The sequence below is a fragment of the Oncorhynchus clarkii genome, chromosome 6, assembly GCF_045791955.1.
Source record: "Oncorhynchus clarkii lewisi isolate Uvic-CL-2024 chromosome 6, UVic_Ocla_1.0, whole genome shotgun sequence".
Lineage (NCBI taxonomy): Eukaryota > Metazoa > Chordata > Actinopteri > Salmoniformes > Salmonidae > Oncorhynchus > Oncorhynchus clarkii.
The window spans coordinates 31180199-31207014 of NC_092152.1; the positions used below are offsets into that span (position 1 = coordinate 31180199).

The 26816-nt window shown below is 41.8% G+C and overlaps 1 protein-coding gene across 1 annotated transcript in view; it reads right to left on the reverse strand.

Moving 5' to 3' along the window:
* The window catches only part of LOC139410966 (V-type proton ATPase 116 kDa subunit a 2-like), a 37749-nt gene extending 15574 nt beyond the window's left edge, over positions 1-22175 (reverse strand). The window contains exons 1-2 of the mRNA XM_071156707.1: positions 21422-22175; positions 19841-19919 (exon numbers count right to left, since the gene is read on the reverse strand). Coding sequence (XP_071012808.1) covers positions 19841-19919; positions 21422-21538 — 196 coding nt within the window. The 5' untranslated portion in view covers positions 21539-22175. The remainder of the gene's footprint in view (positions 1-19840; positions 19920-21421) is intronic.
* Between the last annotated feature and the right edge of the window lie 4641 nt (positions 22176-26816).

Consider the following 26816-nt stretch of genomic DNA (forward strand, 5'->3'; position numbering starts at 1 on the left):
CGAGAGCAAAGTCTTACATCTCGCTCATCTCAATATCTACAGTGCTGCTCGTGGCTTCATTTTGCTGAATCTAACATCATTTGAATGGACATTCTTCATTACCATGGAATGTAGAACGTTTGCTACAACACCTTGATTGTTTCAGCAAGGAGCAAAAAAGTTTCATAAGAGTTAAGAGTCCATATTACCACAGAAACGGACTCAACTGCATGAATGCCCAGCCGTCCAATCTTCAATAAAAAATAATGGTTATGGCGGTTATTTTATTTTCATGACGGTCTTCATAACCGTTGGTTTCACGGTTATATGGTAATTGTGCCAGCCCTAGCAAAAACATTGCTCGAGTTGATAGAAAATAATAATGTTCCACACATTTTGTCAGAGTTTAGAGTGATGAAAAGTAGTTGGCTAACGTCAGCCAACAGCTCTCTCTCACATCTCATCATTGAGCAGCCGAAACACTCAGGGAGCGGGGACAGAGAGACAAGCAGCTTATTGATACTATTAAACTGAGGAAGAAGCTGTGTTGTCAGGCTCGGGTAGGGGAGGGCCTGAACGTCGCAGGCATGGGTGTAGCTAATTTAAAACGTGGTCAGAGTCAAAGTAATTAAGTTACTTTTAAAATAAAAACATTGACCTTGATATATAGCTAATTTCTCTAAAGTTACCTGAACGTTGTTACACATGATCTTTTCCATGCAATGACATTCACTCACCCATTCACACTTTCCCTCATTCACTAACTTTTCTCCATCTTCCACTCACACACCCCATTTGATTAATTAGGTTTAGTATTTTCCCAAATTCAATTTTCTCGGTTATATTTTTCCTGGTTTATGATTCTTTTTCATTTTTGTTTTGCTTTCCACTATCAACATTACAATTATTTATAGAATGCAACAAAATTGGATGTTCTGAGTGGATGTTAATGCATAAATCACACCCGAAGAAATGTGGGATAATTTTATGTTGTTGTTGATTGATTGTAATTTCCCTTTAATTGCAAATCTAGAAAGAGAGGAATGTGTTTGGTTAGAGATGTTTCTACACTGCACATGATTGCAGAGTTTGCTATACAAATGCCCACCTGATTGATACAAATAATCATGATATCATTCTGCCAGGTAAGCCTACTTTGTAGTTAACATTGAATTGAGAAGGTTTTGGGGAAAACCTTTCCGTTTACCAAAACTATTTTCATTAGCATCGCTAACTGATTACAAAGTTATATTTAATGTGCAAGCATTCCCATGCATGCCGTTACGTCTTTAGAAACTTGCAGGAAATTAGAATCTCTGAACAACGATGAGCAATTTTCTTTCTGACTCCAAGGGGCTGCCACAACCTTTCCGTGTCATCCCTCTACTGTAGCCTACAAAAACTACAAAATCTAGCCTACAAAAATGCACTATGTAACAGATGCTTAAACAAAAGTAGCGAAGTACAAAACTTCATTCAAAACCAATTTAAAAGCTGCACAGCGTAACTACTGTATGTGTGTATAAGTGTTTTTGGAGACCCCTCTGGCAAGAATGCAGTATTTTTTTCTAGATTTGAACGCAATTCCCCAGAACCTCCCGCTCTCTGTAGGATCAGATAGGGCTAAAAGTAGTGGACAGTGATGAGGTTTCAATAGGTGTAAGGTTATAGTTGGTAGGGCAATTTTTTCACAAAGTGAAATGAATTCATACTACAGAATAGTAAGCCGATACACAGCCAATACATTATTAGGTGGCGGCATGCAACTATCACCTTATCGCCTCTAAAATGTAAATAAAACATTATAAAGAGTTTTGTCACACAACGCGATAGCTGTCTCAAGTTGAGGGAGCATGCAATTGGCATGCTGAATGCAGGAATGTCCACCAGAGCTGTTTGCCAGAGAATTTAATGTTAATTTCTCTACCATAAGCTGGCTCCAACATTGTTTTAGAGAATTTGGCAGTATGTCCAACCGGCCTCACAACCGCAGACCACGTGTAACCACGCCAGCCCAGGACCTTCACATCCCTTCATCACCTGTGGAATCGTCTGGGGGGTGGGGGGTGCCCTCCAAGGCTGACTGATGGCTGCACCCCTGTCCAGTCATGTGAAATCAATAGATTAGGGCCTAATGAATATATTTAAATTGACTGATTTCTTTATATGATGAACTGTAAAATCTTTGAAATTGTTGCATGTTGCGCTTATATTTTGCCCACGAATCGAAACCCGCCGTGAATCATGTGACATTTTAAGGTATGCTATATTTTATACAGTGGGGCAAAAAATTATTTAGTCAGCCACCAATTGTGCAAGTTCTCCCACTTAAGGAGTGGCTTCATAAGAAGCATTTCAAGGTCCTGGAGTGGCCTAGCCAGTCTCCAGATCTCAACCCCATAGAAAATCTTTGGAGGGAGTTGAAAGTCCGTGTTGCCCATCAACAGCCCCAAAACATCACTGCTCTAGAGGAGATCTGCATGGAGGAATGGGACTTACAGAAAACGTTTGACCTCTGTCATTGGCAACAAAGGGTATATAACAAAGAATTGAGATAAACTTTTGTTATTGACCAAATACTTATTTTCCACCATAATTTGCAAATAAATTCATTAAAAATCCTACAATGTGATTATCTGGATTTTTTTCCCACATTTTGTCTGTCATAGTTGAAGTGTACCTATGATGAAAATTACAGGGCTCTCTCATCTTTTTAAGTGGGAGAACTTGCACAATTGGTTGCTGACTAAATACTTTTTTGCCCCACTGTATATAACAGCTAAGATTGACTTATTACATTTGTTATCATTCATTAGCCTGAAAATCAATGGTAGGCCTATTCTAGCAATACATTTAATTATCATCTCAAGGTTTTGTTTAAAAAAATGTATTTAGTCACTGCATAAAATAAATGAAATGTCAGCCTTCTGGCTACACAAACGAGACTACATAATACAATTTAATAAACAAGTCAAGACCCAGCCATTATTCTTTTCCATTATTACTTTTATTCAAGACAGAAAAACAAAACATTTTCTTAAATTCAAATTAAATGTTAATGTCAAGGCCTCCCGGGTGGCGCAGTGGTTAAGGGCGCTGTACTGCAGCGCCAGCTGTGCCATCAGAGTCCCTCGTAACCGGCCGTGACCGGGAGGTCCGTGGGGCGACGCACAATTGGCCTAGCGTCGTCCGGGTTAGGGAGGGATTGGTCGGTAGGGATCTCCTTGTCTCATCGCGCACCAGCGACTCCTGTGGCGGGCCGGGCGCAGTGCGCGCTAGCCAAGGTTGCCGGGTGCATGGTGTAGCCTCCGACACATTGGTGCGGCTGGCTTCCGGGTTGGAGGCGCGCTGTGTTAAGAAGCAGTACGGCTGGTTGGGTTGTGTATCGGAGGACGCATGACATTCAACCTTCGTCTCTCCCGATTCCGTACGAGAGTTGTAGCAATGAGACAAGATAGTAGCTACTACAACAATTGGACACCACGAAATTGGGGAGAATTTTTTATTTTTTTTTAATTAAAAAAAAAAATTAGTTATGTCACAAGCTTCGTAAACAGGTGTACAACAGGTGTATAAATGTTCTCACCCATCCACACACCCCATAATGTCAAAGTAAAAACATGTTTTTAGAAATTGCTGTACATTTATTGAAACTTAAATGCAGAAGTATCACATTTAAGTATTTACACCACTGAATCACATTTGGCAGCGATTTCAGCTGAGAGTCTTTATGGGTAAGTCTAAGAGCTTTGCATACCTGGAATTAGAGGTCAACCAATTAATCATAATGGCCGATTAATTAGGGCCGATTTCAAGTTTTCAAAACAATCGGAAATCGGTATTTTTGGACACCGATTTGGACGTTTTTTTTTTTTTACACCTTTATTTAACTAGGCAAGTCAGTTAAGAACACATTCTTAATTTCAATGATGGCCTAGGAATGGGGGGTTAACTGCCTTGTTCAGGGGCAGAACGACAGATTTTTACCTTGTCAGCTCGGGGATTTAATCTTGCAACCTTACGGTTAACTAGTCCAACGCTCTAACCACCTGCTTTACATTGCACTCCACGAGGAGCATGCCTGTTACGCGAATGCAGTAAGCCAAGGTAAGTTGCTAGCTAGCATTAAACTTATATTATAAAAAACAATCCAGCAATCATAATCACTAGTTAACTACACATGGTTGATGATATTACTAGTTTATCTAGCATGTTCTGCGTTGCATTTAATCGAGTCGGTGCGCTTTCGCGAAAAAGGACTGTCGTTGCTCCAACGTGTACCTAACCATAAACATCAATGCCTTTCTTAAAATCAATACACAAGTATATATTTTAAACCTGCATATTTAGTAAATATTGCCTGCTAACAGGAATTTATTTTAACTAGGGAAAATATGCCACTTCTCTTGCAACAGAGTCAGGGTGTATGCAGCAGTTTGGGCCGCCTGGCTCGTTGCGAACTAATTTGCCAGAATTTTACATAATTATGACATAACATTGAAGGTTGTGCAATGTGACAGGAATATTTAGACTTATGGATGCCACCCGTTAGATAAAATACGGAACGGTTCCGTATTTCACTGAAAGAATAAACGTTTTGTTTTTGAGATGATCGTTTCCGGATTCGACCATATTGATGACCTAAGGCTCGTATTTCTATGTGTTATGATGTTATAATTAAGTCTATGATTTGATATTTGATAGAGCAGTCTGACTGAGAGATTGTGGGCACTAGCAGGCTCGTAAGCATTCATTCAAACAGCACTTGTGTGTTTTGCCAGCAGCTCTTCGCAATGCTTCAAGCATGTGGAACGATGGGTAACGCTGCTTCGAGGGTGGCTGTTGTCGATGTGTTCCTGGTTTGAGCCCAGGTAGGAGCGAGGAGAGGGACGGAAGCTATACTGTTACACTGGCAATACTAAAGTGCCTATAAGAACATCCAATGTTAATTCCTTAGTGATGTGAACACAGAGGAACTTGAAGCTCTCGACCCGCTCCACTACAGCCCAATCAATGTGGACGGGGGTGTGCTCGCCCTCCAGTTCCTGTAGTCCCCAATCAGCTCCTCTGTCTGGCTGAGAAGGTCTCAGACTTCCTCCCTATACACTGCTTTATTGTCGATCAGTCCTACCACCGTTGTTTCGTCAGCAAACTTGGTGTTGGAGTCGTGCGCGGCTGCTCAGTCGTGGGTGAACAGGGAGTACAGAAGGGCACAAAGCACACACCCCCGAGGGGCCCCCGTGTTCAAGGTGTTCAATCCCAGGGTCCTGAGTTTGGAAGGGACTATGTTGTTGAATGCTGAGCTGTAGTCAATGAACAGCATTCTTACATAGGTATTCCTCTTGTCCAGATGGGATAGGGCAGTGTGCAGTGCGATTACATCATCCCTGGATCTATTGGGCCGGTATGCCAATTAGAGTGGGTCTAGGGTGTCGGGTAAGGTGGAGATGATATGATCCTTGACTAGCCTCTCAAAGCACTTCATGATGACAGAAGTGAATGCCACGGGCGATAGTCATTTAGTTCAGTGACCTGCATCCATTTGCATTTACCCCATTGGACACAACATCCTGATTGATATTATTAATTATTTTCTATAATGAATATGAATGAAAATAATTTCACTCAAAATGTGACTTTTGCTTTGTTTCTATTACAAAGTATTTCATTGCCCTTTTAAGAGGACATTTCTCCTTTATAAGCTTTGTTGCGCCGAAACCATTCTTAAAACTCAGGTTGTAAAACTACATTTGTAAAACGATGCCACACCCGCAATTGAAGGAGTAGATAAATAAACGTGGTAGCAACGTAAAACTGGGATCCCCAACTTTATTTTCAAACTACATTTGCCAAAACTGCTTTCATGGAAGTGTTGTGTATTGACTGCTAATCAGAATCGGACATGTTTCCCCTCTCATGGCCCTCGCAACTTGAATGTCCCTCGAGGAATATTTATCTCGCATAAAATACACAACAAGCTGACTAGGTAAATAGGTAAAAACTATTCTACTATGCGGTTGACTGATTTTGTTTTAATAACAACATTAGGCCTACATGGCAAAAATAGTAGCACTGGAAAGTTATATCCTGAGTGATAAAGTACAGGCTTTGAATTACTTTGCTAGCAGTTACAGTAGGCTACACACCGCTGTCTGAGTTGAGCAATACTGTGCTGCACATTAGGTTACAGTTCATGAGGAAATCAGTCAATTGAAATAAATGAATTAGCTCCTAATCTATGGATTTCACATGACTGGGAATAAAGATATGAATCTGTTGGTCACAGATACCTTAAAAGAAAAAAGAAATGGGCCTCAGGATCTCCTCACAATTCTGTGACCAGCAATTCTGTTCGTTGTCCATAGCTTATGCCTGCCCATACCGTAACCCCACCGCCACCATGGGGCACTCTGTTCACAACGGTGACATCAGCAAACCGCTCACCCACACAACGCCTCACAACGGGGCCATCGTCTTGCTGAAACAGGCAAGGGAAAATTGTTGCCACAAAGTTGGAAGCACAGAATTGTCTAGAATGTCATTGTATGCTGTAGCGTTAAGATTTTCTTCACTGGAACGAAGGGGCCAAGCCCGAACCATGAAAAACAGCCCCAAGACCATTCTTCCTTTACAGTTGGCACTATGCATTCGGGCAGGTATCGTTCTCCAAACCCAGATTCGTCCGTCGGACTGCTAGATGGTGAAGCGTGATTCCTCAATGCAGAGAACTCGTTTCCACTGCTCCTGAGTCCAGCGGAGGTGAGCTTTACACCACTCCAACTTGTGCTGACATTTCTTCCAGAGGCAGTTTGGAACTCGGTAGTGAGTGTTGCAACCGAGGAAAGACAGTTTTTACACGCTTCGGCACTCTGCTGCACGGTTCTGTGAGCTTGTGTGGCCCACCACTTTGCGGCTGTGCCGTTGTTGCTCCTAGACGTTTCCACTTCACAATAACAGCACTTACAGTTGACCGGGGTAGCTCTAATAGGGCAGAAATTTGACAAACTGACTTGTTGGAAAAGGTGGCATCCTATGATGGTGCCACGTTGCAAGTCACTGGAGATTTTCAGTACGGGACATTCTACTGCCAATGTTTGTTTATGGAGATAGCATGTCTGTGTGGTCGATTTTATACACCTGTCATCAACGGTTGTGGCTGAAAAGACATGCTTCCGTTAGTATTAGGCTATGCCATCTCCAACCCCCACTGGAGATGTTGAATGCAGATCTACACTGATCTCAAAAACGACCTCTCAAGAATCAATGATGGAAATCCATTGCAGTAGAGAACTTTAACCTGATTTGAACACTTTCCATGACTACACTGTACTTTATTCTTCACTTGGATCCAAATTGAATATTTTTCTTATCTTTAATGTTAAGCAGTTGATGTTATTCTTTAACACAGATCCCCAAACAAATCAGGGGGAGCAAAATAGGTTTATTCAAATAGGACAAATCTTGGGGGTAGATGTTCATTCTCCTGGTTCTCAGTGATGCTCCCTCAGCGATCCTCTCCTGTGGTTCTCCCCAGTGAACTAAGGGACAGGATGTAGGTTATAACCCAGCTCTAGCCTGTGGCTGACTAGTTAAAATTCCTTGCAATAAAACTCTACCCTATTTCAGGTTGGACCAATGAGAACGTGCCACACCATAAGTTCAGGACTGACATTCCTAACAGATGAACTGAAAACCAACTATTTCAATTGATCGTTATTACTCTATTGACTTCTCCTGTCTCTGCATTGTGTATTTATCTTCAAAATATTCTTATAGTAATGATTTTTCCCCCTAGGTCTGGGTGATAGCAGTTCAGTACTTTATCTGAATGTTTTATATCAGAGGGAAACAAAATGGTGCAGTTTGAGGTCATGTGGCAGAGAGTGATGCAGGCACTGGAGATGTGGGTGTGAGCAGGTGGGTCTGGGCAGGGTGATATCGCTGAGGTTTGTATGTTTTGCATTTCGAATATATAATTTTAAGTATGTTTTCTTACACTGCGCTTTTGTTATTTTGGAGGTTAGAGAATACGTTGTTTTATCTCCCTAATAAACATTTATTTGACATGATCTGTGTAATCTGACTTTTTGTACTGTATTTACACCAGGGTAGTCCATCTTTCTAGATAGGTTCCCTACTGTAAGTATGCTAATTTTAAGTGAAAACCATCCAGAGCATAGATAAAGGAAACCAGTTTAGTAAATAATTCTAAAACCACAATAATGATGCCTATATGCTAGATAAAGAATACACAAATATTGTTTCATACACAAGTTTGTTGCCCCCACACAAACTTCCCTTATTTACATATGATTCATGTTCGGTTGTAGGCCACCCTCTTTCAACAACCTACAGAGTACTGAAATGTTTTCACACATTCCCAGGAACCACTAAGTCTGACATGAGGGAAAGCTCCTTCCCCATTCAAAAGGTGTGCTAACTGCATCCTGTGTTGCGTGGTGATATCTCCTTGAAGTTGTAGCAGCTCAGCCGTTGTTGGTGGAGGCACATGATGGAGTCTTGGTTCATTTGATCTCAGGGTCATTCTTCTTGGTAGCACCAATTGAGAGCCCAGTCTTCTTAACACTGCTCTCTGAAGTTCTGGGATGTAGGTTTAGTAGACCTCTGAAGTTGTCAATGCTTAGACACTTCACCTTCGAGACTTATTGTAGAGTCTCCTGTAGCTGAAAGATAAAATGCTCACCAAATATTATTCTGTCTATAGAATTTCATTACTATAAAGTGCAGAACTGTAGTTGACACTTACATAGTTGCCCTCCGCATTCCATGAGGCTTGACGATGGTTACAAGTTCTATCAGAGAAGGGAAAGTAAACCATGTAAATGAGTGTGGTTCTAGAATGACTCCAGCTCAGATGTAGCCCTAGATCAGGGATGGGCAACTCCAGTCCCCGGGGGCTAATTGGTGCCACACTTTCCCCCAGCCCGTCATTTAAAAAAAAAAAACAGAAATATGCTATCACACCTGATTAAACTAATTGCATTCTAAACTGAAGATCATGATTAGTTGATTATTGAAGTCAGGTGTGTCAGCTGTGGCAAATGTGTGTCACCAATCAAGCCCTCAAGGACTGGAGTTACCCATCCCTGACCTAGAGATAATAAATTAAATAAAAACTAACATGCTCCATCAATCTGAAATCCAATTTTACCATTTGACAACTGGGACAGAACTGCCTTTGATGATAAGCAATCTTATATTTCCAGGGTAAATACATCCAGTTTAGGATTAATGATAATTGGAGGAGGCTACTAGGCATAACATAATTCATGTTTCCAGTCATTTAATATAAATGTCACAGTCCTATACATGTGTAGCTTTCGGGCTAGGACTGTCTACATCTGAGCCAGACAGCTCAAATGAGGAATAACATGGTCATATCTCTGTGCACTAAGCTAATCTATTGGGATAGTATGCCATCATTACTCAAAGAAAATCCTGGGTAGTTAATTTTCCTAAACATCTTAGCCACATAGATGCCTAGCATTTGCAGATGTCTACTTCATTTTTAGTAGAAATATTATTGTTCTTGGCCAGCTAGGGGAAATACAAAGTTGGAACTGACATGGCCAAAAATACTTTGCTAAAGCCTGCGTCCTGATCTGATTCAATACTTGACAATGGTGGGGCTGGAAACACACTACACTTGGTAGGTGTTGATGTCGATTGCTCCCTGTTATAACTGAAAAAGCGGCAATATTTTTGTTGAAATATATTTTCTAGTTAGAGCTTTGTCGTCAAATGATGATCATGGCTATTCCGTGCCACTATTGTGAAGTAGCTGGTTAGCCAATCAGATGCATTGTTAAGATCACAGACAGAAATATAACACAAGGTCAAGGATACATACAGTTGAAGTCGGAAGTTCACATACACTTAGGTTGGAGTCATTAAAACTCGTTTTTCAAACAATCCACACATTTCTTGTTAACAAACTATAGTTTTGGTAATCGTTTAGGACATCTACTTTGTGCATGACAAGTAATTTTCCCAACAATTGTTTACATACAGATTATTTCACTGTATCACAATTCCAGTGGGTCAGAAGTTTACATACACTAAGTTGACTTTGCCTTTAAACAGCTTGGAAAATTCCAGAAAATTTTGTCATGGCTTTAGAAGCTTCTGATAGACTAATTGACATAATTTGAGTCAATTGGAGGTGTACCTGTGGATGTATTTCAAGCCTACCTTCAAACTCTGTGCCTCTTTGCTTGACATCATGGGAAAATCAGCCAAGACATCAGAAAATAATTGTAGACCTCCACAAGTCTGGTTCATCCTTGGGAGCAATTTCCAAACACCTGAAGGTACCACGTTCATCTGTACAAACAATAGTACGCAAGTATTAACACCATGTGACCACGCAGCCGTCAAACCGCTCAGGAAGGAGACGCGTTCTGTCTCCTAGAGATGAACGTACTTTGATGCGAAAAGAGCAAATCAATCCCAGAACAACAGCAAAGGACCTTGTGAAGATGCTGGAGGAAACAGGTACAAAAGTATCTATATCCACAGTAAAACGAGTCCTATATCGACATAACCTGAAAGGCTGCTCAGCAAGGAAGAAGCCACTGCTTCTATGGATTGCAACTGCACATGGGGGAAAATATTGTACTTTTTGGAGAAAATGATGAAACAAAAATAGAACTGTTTGGCGGCCATAATGACAATCGTTAAGTTTGGAGGAAGAAGGGGGAGGCTTGCAAGCCGAAGAAGACTATCCAAACCGTGAAGCACGGGGGTGGCAGCGTCATGTTGTGGGGGTGCTTGCTGCAGGAGGGACTGGTGCACTTCATAAAATAGATGGCATCATGAGGCTGAAAAATTATGTGGATATATTGAAGCAACATCAAGACATCAGTCAGGAAGTTAAAGCTTGGTCGCAAATAGGTCTTCCAAATGGACATTGACCCTAAGCATACTTCCAAAGTTGTGGCAAAATGGCTTAAGGACAACAATGTCAAGGTGTTAGAGTGGCCATCACAAAGCCCTGACCTCAATCCTATAGAAAATTTGTGGGGAGAACTGAAAAAGCGTGTGAGAGCAAGGAGGCCTCCCAACCTGACTCAGTTACACCAGCTCTGTCAGGAGGAATGGGCCAAAATTCACCCAACTTATTGTGGGAAGCTTGTGGAAGGCTACCCGAAACATTTAACCCAAGTTAAACAATTTAAAGGCAATGCTAACGAATACTAATTGAGTGCATGTCAACTTCTGACCCACTGGGAATGTGATGAAAGAAATAAAAGCTGAAATAAATCACTTTCTATTATTCTGACAGTTCACATTCTTAAAATAAAGTAGTGATCCTAACTGACCTAAGACAGGGAATTTTTATTAGGATTAAATGTCAGGAATTGTGAAAAACTGAGTTTAAATGTATTTGGCTAAGGTGTATGTAAACTGCCGACTTCAACCGTATAGCTAGCTACAATTAAATAGCGAAGCAATAGTCTAAATTAAAATGAAACAAACCAATGCCTGTTGCAGTCAGCTAGCTAACAACAACAAAAATCCAAACAAGTAATCCATAGTAGCTATAACACCCACTTCCATATTTACAACTAAAATGCAACACATCACTTTATATCTAGCTAGCAAGATAGCTACATAAGCTAACGTATGTCTTACCTTTTCAGCAGATCAGTTTTGAATCCCTTCGCTAGCAAGCTCTCTCCACTTTGAACGCAAATAGGAGGTTCAGTCTCGACTCTTGTCTTGGCCCGGGCGCAATCATTTTTCCCTTTTCGCCTGTTGGCTCTTAAGTTCACTGTTTCTTTTAGAGGTTGACTGATTAATCGGAATGGCTGATAACTTGAAATCGGCCCTAATTTTTCATAACGATCGGTAATCGGCATTTTTGGGCACCGATTATGGCCGATTTCATTGCGCTCCACGAGGAGACTGCGTGGCAGGCTGACTACCTGTTATGCGAGTGCAGCAAGGAGCCAAGGTAAGGTGCTAGCATTAAACTTATCTTGTAATAAAAAAAAAACTTAACATAATCACTAGTTAACTACACATGGTTGATGATATTACTAGCTTGTCCTGCGTTGCATATAATCGGTGTGGTGCCTGTTAATTTATAATTGAATCACAGCCTACTTCGCCAAACGGGTGTTTTAACAAGCACATTCACGACTAAAGCGCCGTCATTGCACCAATGTGTACCGAACCATAAACATCAACACCTTTCTTAAAATCAAAACACAAGTATATATTTCTAAACCTGCATATTTAGTTAATATTGCCTACTAACATAAATTTGCGTTCTGTGCAACAGAGTTATGGTATATGCAGCAGTTTGGGCAGCCTGGCTCATTGCAAACTGTGTCAAGACTATTTCTTCCTAACAAAGACAGCCAACTTCGCCAAACAGGGGATGATTTAACAAAAGCGCATTTGTGAAAAAAAGCACAATCGTTGCACGAATGTACCTAACCATAAACATCAATGCCTTAAAATCAATACACAGAAGAATATTTTTTTAAACCTGCATATTCAGTTAAAATAAATTAATGTTAGCAGGCAACATTAGGGAAATTGTGCCACTTCTCTTGCGTTCATTGCACGCAGAGTCAGGGTGTATGCAACAGTTTGGGCCACCTGGCTCATTACGAACTAATCTGCCAGAATTTTACATAATTATGACATAACATTGAAGGTTGTGCAATGTAACAGCAATATTTAGACTTATGGATGCCACCTGTTTGATAAAATACAAAACGGTTCCGTATTTCACTGAAAGAATAAACGTTTTGTTTTTGAAATGATCGTTTCTGGATTTTAACCAGCGTTGAAAAATCATAATCGGTCGACCTCTAGTTTCTTTATGTTAGATGGGGTCTGAACTGCTGGGACAAGTTGTGTGCTACCTCTCTGCCATATGGGCATCAAAGTTCCATTCATATCTCAGTCTGATCTGGCACTGCCTCCGGAAACTCCTAATTCATTATATGCAGTTGTAAATCTTTCCAGACAGTGAAATTGAATACAGCAGTTTTCAGGTAGGCTGGAAGCGCAATATTGTTACTGTTGAAATCACATTGAATGATCACTAGCAATTTAAGAGCTTTAGAACATAAGTTTTTTTAAAGACAAAGTAACATATTGCAGCTTTAAAATACTGTAATGAGAATAGTTTGTTACTTTCCACCTCTGGTCGAGTGTTGCATTCGTCTGTTAGTCCAGGGCTTTGGGATACAAATGTGAATCCTTAGTCCAGGACTAAAGCTAAGCCCAGGGTTAACAAATGCTTGTGTGAACACGGGATAAGCTATCCCAGGGCCAATCTTAAGGCCCTTTCAGGAAATGTTTGTGAACTCAGAGCAGTTTGCTTAATTTTTTGGGGTAGTGTGAACTCAGACCCCTCAAAAGAGCACCCGAAGCGAACTGAACGGAGACCATCGAGATGTGGTCTGAGTTCGGTTTGCTTGAATTCCGCAGTCCGGTTTCCTTTTTTTAGGACAATGTGAATGCAAAAGCTCCCCAGGTTTGCTGGTCATTATTCCCGCACCACACACTAGACTACTGTAACACCGTTTCCCCTGGCATAAACCCTCACATTGGTGCCACAAATGAGAGAAGATGTGCAGGTTCACAGAAAAAAAGTGTGTGCCGTTTTTGGATATTGATTAGCGATTGTCAATGACGCACAGAAATTCCAAAATGTGTGGAGTTTTTAGTTTAGATTATTTGTTTGCAATATGTGACATATACAGTGCCTTGCGAAAGTATTCGGCCTCCTTGAACTTTGCGACCTTTGGCCACATTTCAGGATTCAAACATAATTGTGAAGAATCAACAACAAGTGGGACACAATCATGAAGTGGAACGACATTTATTGGATATTTCAAACTTTAACAAATCAAAAACTGAAAAATTGGGCGTGCAAAATTATTCAGCCCCCTTAAGTTAATACTTTGTAGCGCCACCTTTTGCTGCGATTACAGCTGTAAATTGCTTGGGGTATGTCTCTATCAGTTTTGCACATCGAGAGACTGAAATTTTTTCCCATTCCTCCTTGCAAAACAGCTCGAGCTCAGTGAGGTTGGATGGAGAGCATTTGTGAACAGCAGTTTTCAGTTCTTTCCACAGATTCTCGATTGGATTCAGGTCTGGACTTTGACTTGGCCATTCTAACACCTGGATATGTTTAGTTTTGAACCATTCCATTGTAGATTTTGCTTTATGTTTTGGATCATTGTCTTGTTGGAAGACAAATCTCCGTCCCAGTCTCAGGTCTTTTGCAGACTTCATCAGGTTTTCTTCCAGAATGGTCCTGTATTTGGCTCCATCCATCTTCCCATCAATTGTAACCATCTTCCCTGTCCTTGCTGAAGAAAAGCAGGCCCAAACCATGATGCTGCCACCACCATGTTTGACAGTGGGGATGGTGTGTTCAGCTGTGTTGCTTTTACGCCAAACATAATGTTTTGCATTGTTGCCAAAAAGTTAAATTTTGGTTTCATCTGACCAGAGCACCTTCTTCCACATGTTTGGTGTGTCTCCCAGGTGGCTTGTGGCAAACTTTAAACAACACTTTTTATGGATATCTTTAAGAAATGGCTTTCTTCTTGCCACTCTTCCATAAAGGCCAGATTTGTGCAATATACGACTGATTGTTGTCCTATGGACAGAGTCTCCCACCTCAGCTGTAGATCTCTGCAGTTCATCCAGAGTGATCATGGGCCTCTTGGCTGCATCTCTGATCAGTCTTCTCCTTGTATGAGCTGAAAGTTTAGAGGGACGGCCAGGTCTTGGTAGATTTGCAGTGGTCTGATACTCCTTCCATTTCAATATTATCGCTTGCACAGTGCTCCTTGGGATGTTTAAAGCTTGGGAAATCTTTTTGTATCCAAATCCGGCTTTAAACTTCTTCACAACAGTATCTCGGACCTGCCTGGTGTGTTCCTTGTTCTTCATGATGCTCTCTGCGCTTTTAACGGACCTCTGAGACTATCACAGTGCAGGTGCATTTATACGGAGACTTGATTACACACAGGTGGATTGTATTTATCATCATTAGTCATTTAGGTCAACATTGGATCATTCAGAGATCCCCACTGAACTTCTGGAGAGAGTTTGCTGCACTGAAAGTAAAGGGGCTGAATAATTTTGCACGCCCAATTTTTCAGTTTTTGATTTGTTAAAAAAGTTTGAAATATCCAATAAATGTCGTTCCACTTCATGATTGTGTCCCACTTGTTGTTGATTCTTCACAAAAAAAAATACAGTTTTATATCTTTATGTTTGAAGCCTGAAATGTGGCAAAAGGTCGCAAAGTTCAAGTATACTTTCGCAAGGCACTGTAGACTAAGATAACTTCATACGATGTTTATTGCTTGTGGGGTTTGCATAGTGTGATTAGACAATATAGTTGGTGAGAATCACAACATATGCTACATAATCTATTGTAGCGCTACCTTGGGCATAAAATTGTCAAATTACAGCATTATTTATTCTGCAGTTATTCTATTGCTATTTATTCTGTTACCAATAAAATGGACATGTTAATAGTATCTTCTGATTACAATATCTCAGATTAACTATATGCAATCTATTAGCTTCCAAAATGTAAGTAGGTATACAGCGCAATCGGAAAGTATTCAGACCCCTTGACTTTTTCCACACCTTGTTACGTTACAGCCTTATTCTAAAATTGATTGCATTGTCCCCCCCCCCTCATCAATCCACACACACACACACACACACACAACACCTGATAATGACAAAGCAAAAACAGGGTATACATTTATGCAAATTTAAAGAAAAATACAAAACTGAAATATCACATTTACATAAATATTCAGACCGTTTGCTCAGTACTTTGTTGAAGCACCTTAGGCAGCGATTAATGCCTTGCGTCATACCCAAGAAGAGTCTACAAGCTTGGCGCACCTGTATTTGGGGAGTTTCTCCTATTCTTCTCTTCAGATCCTCTCAAGCCCTGTCAGGTTGGATGAGGAGCATCGCTGCACATCTATTTTTAGGTCTCTCAAGAGATGTTCAAATCTGGTTCAAGTCCAGGCTCTGGCTGGGCCACTCAAGGACATTCAGAGACTTGTCCCGAAGCCACTCCTGCATTGTCTTGGCTGTGTGCTTAGGGTCGTTGTCATGTTGGAAGGTGAACCTTTGCCCCAGTCGGGGGTCCTGAGCGCTCTGGAGTAGGTTTTCATCAAGGATCTCTGTACTTTGCTCTATTTATCTTTCCCTCGATCCTAACCAGTCTCCCTGTCCCTGCCCCTGAAAAACATCCCTACAACAGGATGCTGCCACCACCATGCTTCACCGTAGGGATGGTGCCAGGTTTCCTCTAGACGTGATGCTTGGCATTCAGGCCAAAGAGTTCAATCTTTGTTTCATCAGACCAAAGAATCTTGTTCCTCATGGTCTGAAAGTCTTTCGGTGCCTTTTGGCAAACTCTAAGCAGGCTTTGATGTGCCTTTTACTTCTGGTCTCTATCATAAAGGCCTGATTGGTAGAGTTCTGCAGAGATGGTTTTCCTTCTGGAAGATTCTCCCATCTCCAGAGGAACTCTAGAACTCTGTCAGAGTGACCATTTGGCTCTTGGTCACCTCCCTGACCAAGGCCCTTCTCCCTTGATTGCGCAGTTTGGCCGGGCGGCCAGCTCTAGGAAGAGACTTGGTAGTTCCAAACTTCCATTTAAGAATGATGGAGGCCATTGTTTTTGGGAACCTTCAATGCTGCAGACAGTTTTTGGTACCCTTCCCCAGATCTGTGCCTCAACACAATCCTGTCTCGGAGCAATACGGACAATTCCTTCGACATGGATTTAATTTTTTTTTTTTATATAGACAGGTGTGTGCTGTTCCAAATCATGTCCAATCAATTGAATTTTCCACAGGTGGACTCCAATCAAGTTGTAGAAACATCTCAAAGATGATAAATGGAAACAGGATGCTTCTGAGATCAATTTCAGGGCTGATAACAAAGGGTCTGAATATTTATGTAAATTAGGTATTTCCATTTTTAATACATTTGCTAAAATACAAATAAAACTTTTTCATTATGGGGTAGTGTGTGTAGACTGAGGAATTTATTTTATCCATTTTAGAATAAGGCTGTAACGTAACAAAATGTGGAAAAAGTCAAGGGGTCTGAAAACTTTCAGAATGCACTGCATCTAGCCTGCACTTTGTAAAAACCAAGAGTGCATGTTAGAAAAAGCATCTTGGTTCCTTTCTAAACATATTTTTTATTTTCTTATTTCACCTTTATTTAACCAGGTAGGCTAGTTGAGAACAAGTTCTCATTTACAACTGCGACCTGGCCAAGATAAAGCATAGCAGTGTGAAGAGACAACAGAGTTACACATGGAGTAAACAATAAACAAGTCAATAACACAGTAGAGAAAAAAAAAGTCTATATACATTGTGTGCAAAATACATTGTGTGCATGAGGTAGGCAAATAATTACAATTTAGCAGATTAACACTGGCGTGATAAATGATCAGATGGTCATGTGCAGGTAGATACTGGTGAGCAAAAAAGTAAATAAATAAAAACAGTATGGGGATGAGGTAGGTAAATCGGGTGGGCTATTTACCGATGGACTATGTACAGCTGCAGCGATCGGTTAGCTGCTCAGATAGCAGATGTTTAAAATTGGTGAGGGAGATAAGTCTCCAACTTCAGCGATTTTTGCCATTTGTTCCAGTCACGGGCAGCAGAGAACTGGAAGGAAAGGCGGCCAAATGAGGTGTTGGCTTTAGGGATGATCAGTGAGATACACCTGCTGGAGCGCGTGCTACGGGTGGGTGTTGCCATCGTGACCAGTGAACTGAGATAAGGCGGAGCTTTACCTAGCATGGACTTGTAGATGACCTGGAGCCAGTGGGTCTGGCGACAAATATGTAGCGAGGACCAGCCGACTAGAGCATACAGGTCGCAGTGGTGGGTGGTATATGGTGCTTTAGTAACAAAACGGATGGCACTGTGATAAACTGCATCCAGTTTGCTGAGTAGAGTATTGGAAGCTATTTTGTAGATGACGTCGCCGAAGTCGAGGATCGGTAGGATAGTCAGTTTTACTAGGGTAAGTTTGGCAGCGTGAGTGAAGGAGGCTTTGTTGCGGAATAGAAAAACGACTAGATTGACGACTAGAATTTAGATTGGAGATGTTTGATATGAGTCTGGAAGGAGAGTTTACAGTCTAGCCAGACACCTAGGTACTTATAGATGTCCACATATTCTAGGTCGGAACCATCCAGGGTGGTGATGCTAGTCGGGCGTGCGGGTGCAGGCAGCGAACGGTTGAAAAGCATGCATTTGGTTTTACTTGCGTTTAAGAGCAGTCGGAGGCCACGGAAGGAGTGTTGTATGGCATTGAAGCTCGTTTGGAGGTTAGACAGCACAGAGTCCAAGGAAGGGCCAGAAGTATACAGAATGGTGTCGTCTGCATAGAGGTGGATCAGCAAATCGCCCGCAGCAAGAGCAACATCATTGATATATACAGAGAAAAGAGTCGGCCCGAGAATTGAACCCTGTGGCACCCCCATAGAGACTGCCAGAGGACCGAACAACATGCCCTCCGATTTGACACACTGAACTCTGTCTGCAAAGTAGTTGGTGAACCAGGCAAGGCAGTCATTAGAAAAACCGAGGCTACGGAATCTGCCGAAAAGAATATGGTGATTGACTGAGTCGAAAGCCTTGGCCAGGTTGATAAAGACGGCTGCACAGTACTGTCTTTTATCGATGGCGGTTATGATATCGTTTAGGACCTTGAGCGTGGCTGAGGTGCACCCGTGACCGGCTCGGAAACCAGATTGCACAGCGGAGAAGGTACGGTGGGATTCGAGATGGTCAGTGATCTGTTTGTTGACTAAGCTTTCAAAGACCTTAGATAGGCAGGGCAGGATGGATATAGGTCTGTAACAGTTTGGGTCCAGGGTGTCTCCCCCTTTGAAGAGGGGGATGACTGCGGCAGCTTTCCAGTCCTTGGGGATCTCAGACGATATGAAAGAGAGGTTGAACAGGCTGGTAATAGGGGTTGCGACAATGGCAGCGGATAGTTTCAGAAATAGAGGGTCCAGATTGTCAAGACCAGCTGATTTGTACGGGTCCAGGTTTTGCAGCTCTTTCAGAACATCTGCTATCTGGATTTGGGTAAAGGAGAAGCTGGGGAGGCTTGGGCGAGTAGCTGCGGGGGGGGGGGGGGGGGGGCTGTTGGCCGAGGTTGGAGTAGCCAGGAGGAAGGCATGGCCAGCCGTTGAGAAATGCTTGTTGAAGTTAGCAATGTGAAAGCAAAGACGACTCTATCCACAAAATAGGTGAAGTGAACTGGCAAAATAGTTGAGTCCTCATTCAAATGCAAGGGCAGTGTGAATACAAAGAGAACAGTTATTTTGCTTCTCTTTTTCTTTACCCCAGAGTTCACTTTAAAGAGAACTGAGATTGTTTTTTTTAAAGAGGACTATATGTGAAAACACCTTTTGTCCGGTGCTAAGGACAGCCCGGGGCTAAGGACAGCGCAGTGTTTAAAGTCCTCACGAGTCAAATGTACTCTGCCTCACACTTATCCTTTCCTCTCAGGAGCTCACATTTCTGAGAAACTCACCCCAACGCTCCTTGTACTTTCCTTTTTTGGGGACCTATATTTAATCACCAAGCATTGGCCTCAAATTAAGCCTGAGTTTAGCTGCCTTGGATGAGACTAATTGGCCAGATCAGTGTATCTCATAACTTTACCATGACCATGGAGACTGGGATTTACACAGTAACTAACTAAGTGTGAATGTTGTTGAGTTATTCAGGAGTGAATCATGCCCATCATCACTTTTATTAAAGATTAAACCGACCGGTTTTATCCTTACCTAAAATTCTCTCCATCTCCTCACATCTTTTTAACTCAGTGACAAACTTCCGCTGGAATAGATTCACGCTGGGGTTGAGCTGAAACAGTAAGAGCAGAGCCACATTGTTACTTTCACCACAAACATACACCTGTCTGAGCAGATTGACTGGATTTTGCTAATTATCGTCAACATTCCACATTATACTCTACAGCAGTGGTCACCAACCGGCCGATCGTGATCGACTGATCGTTCTCCAAGGCATTTCTAGTCGACCACAAGACATTTCTGTTAAAAACACAACGATAACACCATTTGCGGTCCTATTTTTTTGTATTCATTTCACGCTGTTGGCGGTAGGTGCACTTGATTCAGCAGCCCTAGCACCAGGAAGTCAACGTTCCCATTTTGAACCATTTCATGCGTCTGAAGGTAGAACTCTGCGTACCCGGCAGGCACAGTGAGCAAATCAAGTGCACCTATAGGCCTACCACTGGCCAATCAGATAGGCCAGATCACCGCTTCTGCAAAGTTTCCTCGAGCCATAGACTGTAAAAAGAAGCCTGGAACATGCCATGTTGATACTGTGAGATTTCAAAACTTAAAACCATGACTGGCGACTCAACGAATACAAAAGAGCTACTGTTTGTAAGTTCATATTTAAATTGTTATTCAGCACTGTCAACACTTTGTTCAACACATTTATAAGCCACCAGCATTGCAGCTGCAATGAATGAGTAGAGCAAAGTGTTCCGATAAGCTTGTGTTATTATTAGCGACTTGTGTATTTTGAAATACCAAGAAATATTTCACTTTCTCTGGTCATAGGAGTAACAACATCAGCTGGAAGACTGTGTCCCATTTTCTGGAGAGTCAGGGTGTTTAAGCCTCACGCTGTTCCCTCACTCCCCTCAGACTGACCCTCAGACTGACCATCAGATGCAGGCCATCAGTCCAGTAAAAAATAAAATAACATTATGCTTACTTAGCTGTGCCTCACAAGTAATACAACAAATGATCTATTACCAGTGTGATCATATACCTCAATTGTTTAAATCATTTTTAAATTATCTGAGGAGAACAACAGCACCAGTACAAATCTAGCATAGCCAATATGCAGTGATAATCTATTGGGCATATAGCATAATGAAAAAACCTCATTACTAGAAAACTGTTTTTAATTGGTTATTGTTGCCTCGGCTTACGTATTTTAAGTCATGTTTAAAAGCAATCTGAGCAGTAGATCTCTGCTTGAATTTAGCCTCAAAGTGGTCTTGCCTCGGGAAAGGTTGGTGACCACTGCTCTACAGGGCAAGTTGCAACGAATGAAATCAAACTGGTCCAGACTCCTCACAAGAACCTGTTAACATCGGTAAAGCAAGCAATCTACTGTACTCAATATGGTTAGACTTGACGTGTTATATAAGCCATCTTGTGTCAGGTCTTGTGTTAAGGAAACCCATGGGCAATATTCTACATTCCTGCTCATGTCTGACAGTGACAGCTCACAATACAACAGCACCAATGAGAGAATAACTTTTCAATTTGTTTCAATACAGCTGTGCTAGTTAGATGACAGTTTATTTGGGGATCAATACTTACGTCTCTGAATTCCACCATACCCATTTCTCCCAGTTCGCTGATGCAGTCGTATGCTGATCCAGACTGCAGAAACAGCTGGGTCAAACACATCTCTTCACTTCGGAACAACGAGCCCATCTTGACAGCCTGCGCTTCTCCTCACACAATACAACCGGCTCGCTAGTTTCAGCTAATCTTAGTCACGAGCACAAACCACTTCCCTGGGTAGGCTTAGCGGACGAACAATCTCACCGGCGAGCTCCGGCGTCTTAGAAGTAGCTAGCTGGCAAGCAAGCTAGCAGCTAGCTGGCTGGCTAGCAAACTACCGGTGCATTCACTTCAACACAGTGTCAATCATTGGCCCATCAGTGACACGTCTCCAGTCCAGTGAGTCTCAAAAAGGACCCGTCGAAGTCATCTTGCTGTAACCATATTAACGTGGCTATCGATTTAGCGAACCAGAAGGTCCACTCTGTCACTAGCTAGCGTTAGATGGTTCCGTAAACTCTCTTCTCAATCAAGTTGTGGTAACGTTAGCTAGCTTCTGACAGTACAAACGTTCCGGTAGATAACTATTACTATAAGCACATTTTAGAAACTTCAAATAAGACTAACTTGCTTTAAATACTCATGCGCCCATTGATATGGAGCTTGTATGCAAGTTATGCCGCGTTCAAAACAACTTGGAAATCTCCGACTTCAGTGCGTTCAAGACGACTGGTAACTCGGGGGAAAAAGGGAGCTCCGACTTGACCCAACCATCATCCAACTCCGCAAGTCTTCTTCTTTTGAGTTTAACATCGGTTGGCTTCCAATATGTTGCATTACCGCCTTCAACTGGACCATAATATAAATATATTATACTTTGTGAAACAAAATGGGAAAAGGAAAAACTAAACTAAACTAAAAAAATATATAATAAAAAAACACCCTACCAACTAACTCTACACTCATTAAAAGTCCACAACCTCATTCCACTACTTTGACCCTATCTGCTCCTGCACCATGCCAACGGCCTGGGAGGACGGGACACCACCACTCAACACATCCTGTAACTCTTCTGAAGTCAAATCTCTCGTATGCCAAAATACATCTCTGCAGCTGGCACCACAACATCTATTTTATGTGATAACCATTGCTATGAACGCTAAGAAGCCAACCTTACTGAAGCATACAGTACCAGTCAAAAGTTTGGACCCACCTACTCATTCAATGGTTTTTCTTTATTTGTATTATTTTCTACATTGTAGAATAATAGTGAAGACATCAAAACAATAAAATAACATGTGGAATCATGTAGTAACCAAAAAAGTGTTAAACAAATCAAAATATATTTTATAATTGAGATTCTTCAAAGTAGCCACCCTTTGTCTTAGCTCCCGATTGATGCAGAAGTCTAAGGCACTGCATCTCAGTGCTAGAGGTGTCACTGTACATAGTCTATTGGTAAATAGCCCACCCATTTTCACCTACCTCATCCCCATACTGTTTTTATTTATTTATTTTTCTGCTCTTTTGCACACCAATATCTCTACCTTTACATAACCATCTGATCATTTATCACTCCAGTGTTAATCTGCATAATTGTAATTATTTGCCTACCTTCTCATGCCTTTTGCACACAATGTATATATAGACTCCCCTTTTTTCTTCTGTGTTATTGACTTGTTAATTGTTTACTCCATGTGTAACTCTGTGTTGTCTGTTCACACTGCTATGCCTTATCTTGGCCAGGTCGCAGTTGTAAATGAGAACTTGTTCTCAACTAGCCTACCTGGTTAAATAAAGGTGAAATAAAAAAAAAAAAAAAAAAAACTACAGACCCTGGTTTGATCCTGGGCTGTATCACAACCGTCCGTGATCGGGAGTCCCATAGGGCGGTGCACAATTGGCCCAGCGTTGTCCGGGTAAGGGGAGGGTTTGGTCGGGGTAGGGAGTCATTGTAAGATAAGAATTTGTTCTTAACTGACATGCCTAGATAAATAAAGGTTAAATACTCTTGGCATTCTCTCAACCAGCTTCATGAGGTCGTGACCTGGAATGCATTTCAATTAACAGGTGTGCCTTGTTAAAAGTTCAATTGTGGAAATTCTTTCCTTCTTAATGTGTTTGAGCCAATCAGTTGTGTTGTGACAAGGTAGGGGTGGTATACAGCAGATAGCCCTATTTGTTAAAAGACCAAGTCCATATTATGGCAAGAACAGCTCAAATAAGCAAAGAGAAACGGAAGTCCACCATTACTTTAAGACATGAAGGTCAGTCAATCCGGACCGCCACAGGAAAGGAAGACGCAGAGTTACCTCTGCTGCAGAGGATAAGTTCATTAGAGTTATCAACCTCAGAAATTGCAGCCCAAATAAATGCTTCGAAGAGTATGCAAGTAACAGACACATCTTCACATCAACTGTTGAGGAGACTGCGTCAATTAGGCCTTCATGGTCGAATTGCTGCAAAGAAAACCACTAAAGGACACCAATAAGAAGAGAGAAGAGACTTGTTGGCCCAGAAACACGAGTAATGGACATTAGACCGGTGGAAATCGTCGAGATTTTTTGTTCCAACCGCCGAGTCTTTGTGAGACGCAGAGTAGGTGAACGGATGATCTCCGCATGTGTGGTTCCCACCGTGAAGCAAGGAGGATGAGGTGTGATGGTGTGGGTGTGCTTAGCTGGTGACACTGTTGTGATTTATTTCGAATTCTGTTGGGGTGGTATGCAAATTGGAGTGGGTCTAGGGTTTCTGGGATAATGGTGTTGATGTGAGCCATGACCAGCCTTTCAAAGCACTTCATGGCTACAGACGTGAGTGCTACGGGTCGGTAGTCATTTAGGCAGGTTACCTTAGTGTTCTTGGGCAAAGGGACTGTGGTGGTCTGCTGAAAACATGTTGATATTACAGACGCGGACAGGGAGAGATTGAAAATGTAAGTGAAGACACTTGTCAGTTGGTCAGTGCATGCTTGCAGTACAAGTCCTGGTAATCCGTCTGGCCCAGCAGCCTTGTGAATGTTGACCTGTTTAAAAGTTATTCTGGAACAGCTGGTGCTCTCATGCATGTTTCAGTGTTATTTGCCTCGAAGCGAGCATAGAAGTAGTTTAGCTTGTCTGGTAGGCTTGTGTCACTGGGCAGCTCTCGGCTGTGCTTCCCTTTGCAGTCTGTAATGGTTTGCAAGCCCTGCCACGAGCATCAGAGCCCGTTTAGTACGATTCGATCTTAGTCCTGTATTGACGCTTTGCCTGTCTGATGGTTTGTCGGAGGGCATAGCGGGATTTCTTATAAGCTTCTAGCCTTTAGCTCAGTGCGGATGTTGCCTGTAATCTATGGTTTCTGGTTGTGGTATGTACATACGGTCACTGTGGGGACGATGTCATCAATGCACTTATTGATGAAGCAAATGACTGATATGGTGTACTCCTCAATGCCATCAGAGGAATCCCGGAACATATTCCAGTCTGTGCTAGCAAAACAGCCCTGTAGCTTAGCTTCTGCTTCATCTGACCACTTTTTTATTGATCTAGTCACTGGTGCTTCCTGCTTTAATTTTTGCTTGTAAGCAGGATTCAGGAGGATAGAATTATGGTTAGGTTTGACAAATGGAGGGTGAGGGAGAGATTTGTATGCGTCTCTGTGTGTGGAGTTTTTTTCCTCCTGTTGCACATTTAACATCCTGACTGAAATTTGGTAAAACGGATTTAAGTTTTCCTGCAGTAAAGTCCCCGGCTACTAGGAGCGCCGCCTCTGGGTGAGCGTTTTCTTGTTTTCTTATGGCGGAATACAGCTCATTCAATGCTGTCTTAGTGTCTTAGAGTGGTCTACAGCTTATCATGAGATACTCTACCTCAGACGAGCAATAGTTGGAGACTTCCTTACAAATCGTGCACCAGCTGTTATTTACAAAAATACATATTCAGCCGCCCCTTGTCTTACCAGACGCTGCTGTTCTATCCTGCCGGTACAGAGTATAACCAGCCAGCTGTATGTTGATAATATCATCATTCAGCCACGACTCAGTGAAGCATAAGATATTACAGTTTTGAATGTCCCATTGGTAGTCTCCTGCGTAGGTCATCAATTTTATTATCCAAAGATTGCACGTTTGCTAGCAGAATGGAAGGAAGTGTGGGTTTATTCGATCGCTTACAAATTCTCAGAAGGCAGCCTGCCCTCTAGCACCTTTTTTTCTGCCTCCTCTTCACGCAAATCACAGGGATCTGTGCCTGTTCCCGAGAAAGCAGTATGTTGTTCGTGTTGGGCTCGTTCAGGCTCGTTCAGGCTCGTTAAAAGAAAAAAAGGATTCTGCCCGTCCGTGGTGAGTAATCACAGTCCTGATGTCCAGAAGTTATTTTCGGTCATAAGAGACGGTAGAGGCAACATCATGTACAAAAAAGTCTGATGTAAGGGAAAGCATTTTTATTAATTTGACATGTGAATCTGGCCTGGGACAAATATTGTCTATTATATAGGGATTCCTATGAGTTGGGAGCAATCAGCCAATGAAGAAGAAGAAAATGTACTACTTTAAAATAAAGTAGTCAACTAGGTGGGGATTGCTATGAGTAGGGAGTAATCAGCCAATGAAGAAGGAAATGGACTACTATAAAATGGAGATGTCTTCAATGGCACTGTCCATGCCATCGCAGATGCTAGAATGGCACAGATACAAAGACGAGTCCTCTATCTATCTCTATGCCTGTTGTTCACACTTGTATCTGCCCTCTCATTGGTTAGAATGGTCCCACCTGATCTCACCTCTTCCATTCTTAGAGCGGTCACTTGAATATCTCATAAATATAATAGACAATCTTTGTCCCAGGCCAGATTCACATTTCAAGTTAATCAAAAATTAGATTTTAAAAGGTACAAAAATATCTTTAAAAATATCAAAATACAATCAAACTTGATAATTTACATTCTTATTAACCATAAAAACCTGCTGAAACTGTTAAGCTTATCACCTGAACATGACTTCATTACATCAATAACAATGTTCAGACATTATTTTTCAAACAGCAGGATCAAGCATATTCAAGCCTCAAGAGTTAGTGCATGTTAATTTGTCTGATTATTACCTCACTCTTTCTCAGATACCTGGGTTTAGAGAAAAGCACTTCTCCATGCCTGTCGGATCTGTTTCCATCGAGTCTCAAGAATGGAGGCAGCGATGAAGAAAAACACCAGGATAAGGCCCTTGGCCAGAACTCACCTGGAGGTAGAAGGGTGGAGAGAAAGCTTTAATCCTACTGCCATCATCTATTTATAATATTTCACTTGTCACATCTTGGGACAGCAGAGTCTCACCTGTGTAATACCTGGTGAGGGGGAAAGACAGCTGGGGCCAGTACACATCATTCCTGTCGCAGTCATACTCAGTAAAGTTAATCTGAAACCTGAAGGACACCAGGGCAGAACCACATCA